The sequence below is a fragment of the Chinchilla lanigera genome, unplaced genomic scaffold (assembly GCF_000276665.1).
Source record: "Chinchilla lanigera isolate Chin_1 unplaced genomic scaffold, ChiLan1.0 scaffold00008, whole genome shotgun sequence".
NCBI classification, from domain to species: domain Eukaryota; kingdom Metazoa; phylum Chordata; class Mammalia; order Rodentia; family Chinchillidae; genus Chinchilla; species Chinchilla lanigera.
This window is the reverse complement of record NW_004955409.1, coordinates 36,096,786-36,101,357: the sequence shown is the minus strand read 5'-3', so window position 1 is coordinate 36,101,357 and position 4,572 is coordinate 36,096,786. Positions and strand designations below refer to the sequence as shown.

Sequence of the window (4,572 nt, the reverse complement as noted above, 5' to 3'; positions counted from 1 at the left end):
GAACACTGAGGCTTAGATGAGCCACATCCCTTGCTCTAGGGGACCTAGCCAGGAGTGATGGAGCTGGGAATTGAACCTAGGTCTTCAAGGTTCTACAGCTTTGCTTTTAGTCATATGATAATCTCTAAAGGGCTTCAGTGATCTCCAAGTGAGATAATACTCCTGAAAGTGCCTGGTCAACTCTTCAGTGTGGGGCAAGTGTTGCCTGCTCATGATTCCTATGTGGAGTTTCACTCCCTAATTAGATGGTGGGGTGAGACAGGAACATGGGCGTGGCACAGGCCCCAGCAGGCCTCCCTAACGCTGGCCAGACTGAACTGAGCAAGTTGGTCCCACAGTGCTGTGTAGGGTCCTGGTCCAGACAGAAAGCAAAGCTGGGGCCCAAGGCAGCCTGGAGGAAGGGAGGGCAACAGAGCAGGAGAGGCCAGACTTACCCAACATTGAGGACTTTGGGTCTCTGTAACCCGGAGCCCTCGAGCCGGAAGACGACACTGGTCAGGGTAATGGGCAGGGGGTTCTTGAAGATAATCTGTACTTCGCACTCCTGGCCAACCACGGCTGCTCCCAGTAACTGAAAGAGAGGCACATCCTACGTCAGAGACCCTGGCTAAACACACGGGGCTGCATGCTGCTCTTGAGGGGGGAATGAATACTTAGCATCAAAATTTCCCAAGTCTCATATTCTGCTCCTGATTGGAGGCTTCCCAAACGTCACAGGGGAAATTCCAACCCAACCCACAATTACCACAGGATCAGGAACATTCGATCCTGTTTTATAGATGAGGGAACAGAGCTCCAAGAGCCCAGAGCTGGTCCTTAAACTTTTTCTCCTAGAAAGGCCCGTCAGGCTAGCCTGCTCCTAGCTTAGTGCCCTCCCCCTTCTCCCCCAGTTTCCCTCAGCTCCTGGTCACGGCTCACTGGCCACCCCTCACACCCAGAAAGCTGCACTTACCGCGAGGGAGAGGTCCGGGGTGCGCACACGGAAGGTGTGCTGCTTGGCCAGCACCTGCCCGCTCTCCTTGACGTGGCCTGAGACATTGAGCAGCATGGCTCCTTGGTCCACGAGGTGGGGTCGATATTCCTTGTAGGCCACGGGCATAGTCACACGGTCCGCTGGGGGAAAGTGGCATGGGGTCACTGAGGCCTGCTTTCCCAGATGAGGCCTTCCCCGGGTGCTTCCCATTGGTCTGGGGTCTCCTCATCTACAGCCCTGGGAGTTTGGCCATCTAGGGGTCAGGGCAGGCTGAGGCGCACTTACAGGCTCCTGGGGCCAGCGCCACTTCCTTCTTGCTCTCTTTGAAGATGGACCCAGTGACACCAGTGTAGTACGTGACAGAGAGGTAGAGGTGCAGCTTCACGGTACGGCGACTGCTGCCGCGATTTGTCAGCACCACGGACACTGTCAGATCCTGCCCCATCACTGCATCCTCTGCTTCCACCTGCATGGCCACATCCTCGGCAGAGTCCCGGGTGGCATACACGTTAGGCTTGCTTCCATGGGCAGCTGCCGTCTCCACTGCCTTCCGCTCTGCTTCTGAGCCTGGAGGTTGAGGGTCAAGGGTGAGGTCCCAGCTCTGGCCGGGGTAGGCAAGCGCTCAGCAGAAACACTGGGCATGGGGCTGGCTGGACTGGGGGACTGGTACCTTCTGGGTGCTTGTAGATGTGGGTGATGTCCTCCCGCATGTTGGAGCTGATAGCTTTCGTGACAATGAGCGTGCCAATGGCCTTTTCCTCTATATACACAATCTTGAAGCTACCATCGTCCTGCCGCTGCCAGTATACCTTGTCACTGTTCACCTGTTGGGGAGGAGGGGTGAGAAGGACTGAGTTAGCCAGGTGTGGAAGTGGCTTGGCCCCCTAGTCCCATGTCACTCCTGCACCACCACCACCACCCCCCGCGACAATCCCTGTTGCTGCAGGGCAGAACCAGGGTCACTGTTGGAAAGCTTCCTTGGAGGGGCCCTGGGAGATTCCAAGCCGAGCCAGATGAGGCCAGAGTGTGGGGAGAAGCTGGTCTGGGAGGCTCCTTGCTGCACATTTTGGCATTAATAACAGTAATCCCTTATGCTCATTCACTGGTTTTATGACTTATGAAGCAGTTTCATACCCATTATCTCTTTTGATCCTGAGTGCAGGAAGCAAGGCAGCCATTATTATCCCCTTTTTACAGCTGAAGAAACTAAGCCTCTAGAATGAGTGACTTGCCCAAGGTCACACAGCTAGTCAGTCAGCGGTGAGGTCGGGACCAGAGGACCCAGGACTGAAGCCAATGCTCTGATCATTCCAGGTGGCCTGAGGGGGCACCTGGAGCCCAGCCCTCACCTCAGCAAAAATGAAGGGTGTGTCATACTTCATGTAGACTAAGCCATTCTTGATGGACTCCACAGAGCAGGGACCACAGCAGAAGATGCCTAGGGAGTGAGGCAGGGCAGAGGTGAGGGTCCTGAGGAAGCTGAGAGGGTCAGCTCAGGTTTCCATCTACCAGGCTTTACACCCACTGGCTCGTAGCCTTTGGACAAGGCCAGCAGCCCTCATCCAGCCACTCCGGGCCAGCTGACACTCAGTCAAACCACAGGAGGGAAAACAAAGAGAGCAGTCAGCTTTCCCAAGCCCGGACAGCTCTGCCAGAGGACGGGGTCAGGAGCAAACCTGTGGACCAGGGTAGGCTTGGCCTTCATAGCCAAGTCATAAGCACACTCTCTGGGCTAGCTGAAGATAGGGTGGTGTCTGTGACACCCCCTGAGGACCCCTGTCCTTGTTCAGGACCAACCCAGGACCCAGAGTGGCTCTGCTGGCTGGCTGGGAGAACAATGACACCACCTCTGCCATCTCAGAAGGATTCACAACATCTGAGCTCTGCGCTCCACTCCGTCCTCTCTACTGGGAAGTAGGGTGTGGGGATGGGGGAAAGGTCTGTCTCTAAGCCTCTCCCTTAGGAGGGCTTTCTGGAGGAGATGGGCTGGCAGGCGGAGGTTGTGTAGAAGAGAGCAAGCAGGAAGTGAGGGCTGCCCAACAGGAAAGAATCTTAACAACACCTAATGTGATGGCCTCCTTTTACGCATGGGGAAACAGGCTCAGCCAGGTGAAGTAGATGCCAGGATCTTATGAGACAGATGGAAAGAGCTAAATATTTACTGAATGGCTACAATGTTCCAGGCATGCTGCTAGTCTTCTCTGGTGTATGATTTCTCATTTAGTACTTATAAGGTATATATTATTCCCATGTTGTACACAAGAACACCAAAGCCTAAAGGTCCAAGGTGCCTCATCTAAGAAGTGATCAAGGTGGAGTCAAGGCCTGGCTTGGCTGGTCCCAGGGTCCCCTGGCAGCTGCCCACCCCACCTCTCCTCAGAGAGGGGCCAGAACTCAGAGTCCCCAGTGCCAGGGCCAGGTGGTTCTTATCGCTCAGACATCACTAGGTTGTACAACTCAGGGGGCACCATTTACACAGATGGTTGAGAGGGAGGGGTCTGGGAAGAGACCAGTGGATGAATGTAGGCTGGGACCTGGGGAGGGGCTGTTGGACCTGGGGAAGGGGCTGGCTAGAAACAGCCGGAAGGGCGTCCCAGGACAACTGGGCTGGAATGTGAAGGTTGGAAGGAGTAGGGACCTCTGAGCAGAGTGTACAGGAGGCCTCATTTTTACAGAAATATGTTTGTGGATATAGAAAAGAGACAAGAAAAAAAAAGAGAGAGACAAGTGGGTGATAGGTTATGTCACCCCAGGTTACATCTGAGGGCTATGTTTTAAGGGCTGTTTTTTTTCTTTGAATCCTGAGCCCTGAGTTTTCTATATTATACATCTCACTCATAGTAAGTAATGGAACAAACAGGAGAGGAACTTGGTGAAAATAAGAGTGCATTTCAACAAAGGAGAGGGTGGGACTGGATTTGTTCTGATTCTAGTGCTCTGAGTCCCAGACAAAGTCTCTCCACCTCTGCAGGCCACCATTCGCATGTGTCTCACAGGGCATGGAGTATGTCTCAAACCCAGGAGGTCTTCAGAACCACCAGGTTGGGCTGGAGATGTAGCTCAGTGGCACAAGTGCCTGCGTGGTAAGCACAAGGTCCTGAGTTCAATTCCCGGTACCAAAAGAAAAACAAAACAGAACTACCAGGTTAAACTTCTAAAAGTACAGATTGTGGGTCTGGGCTGGGGATATAGCTCAGGGGTAGAGTGCTTGTCTAGATGCCCAAGGTTCTGGGTTCATGATGGACCAGGTTTGGAATGGGCTCCCAAAAAGAAAGTAGAAACTTACTTAAACAAAAAACCATCTTGCCAGTGTGATTATGCCTACCTGTAATTCTAGCACTTGAGAGAAGCAGGAGGATTGCAAATTCAAGGCCATTTTAGGCTAAAAAGTGAGTTCAAGACTAGTCTGGATTAAATAGCAAGACGCTGTCTCAAAAAACAACTAACCCCTCTAAACCCGCCAAAAAAACAACAAAAAAAGCAAAACGCCAACAACAAACAAAAACAGATGATGAAAGAAAAAACCAGAAGTGTTTACACTTTTTGTTATACAATTATACACTATTTTACCATTACTTTTTTTTTTTTTTTTTTTTTTT

General features: G+C 52.3%; 1 protein-coding gene across 1 annotated transcript in view; it reads right to left on the bottom strand.

Annotated features, from left to right (window-relative positions):
• Window positions 1–434: 434 nt before the first annotated feature.
• Window positions 435–4,572, bottom strand: part of LOC102004573 (protein-glutamine gamma-glutamyltransferase K) — a gene marked incomplete at its 3' end in the record, with an annotated part of 29,005 nt that continues 24,867 nt past the window's right edge. The window contains 5 exon segments of the mRNA XM_005377020.2: window positions 435–571; window positions 953–1,113; window positions 1,259–1,540; window positions 1,644–1,797; window positions 2,323–2,411. Coding sequence (XP_005377077.2) covers window positions 435–571; window positions 953–1,113; window positions 1,259–1,540; window positions 1,644–1,797; window positions 2,323–2,411 — 823 coding nt within the window.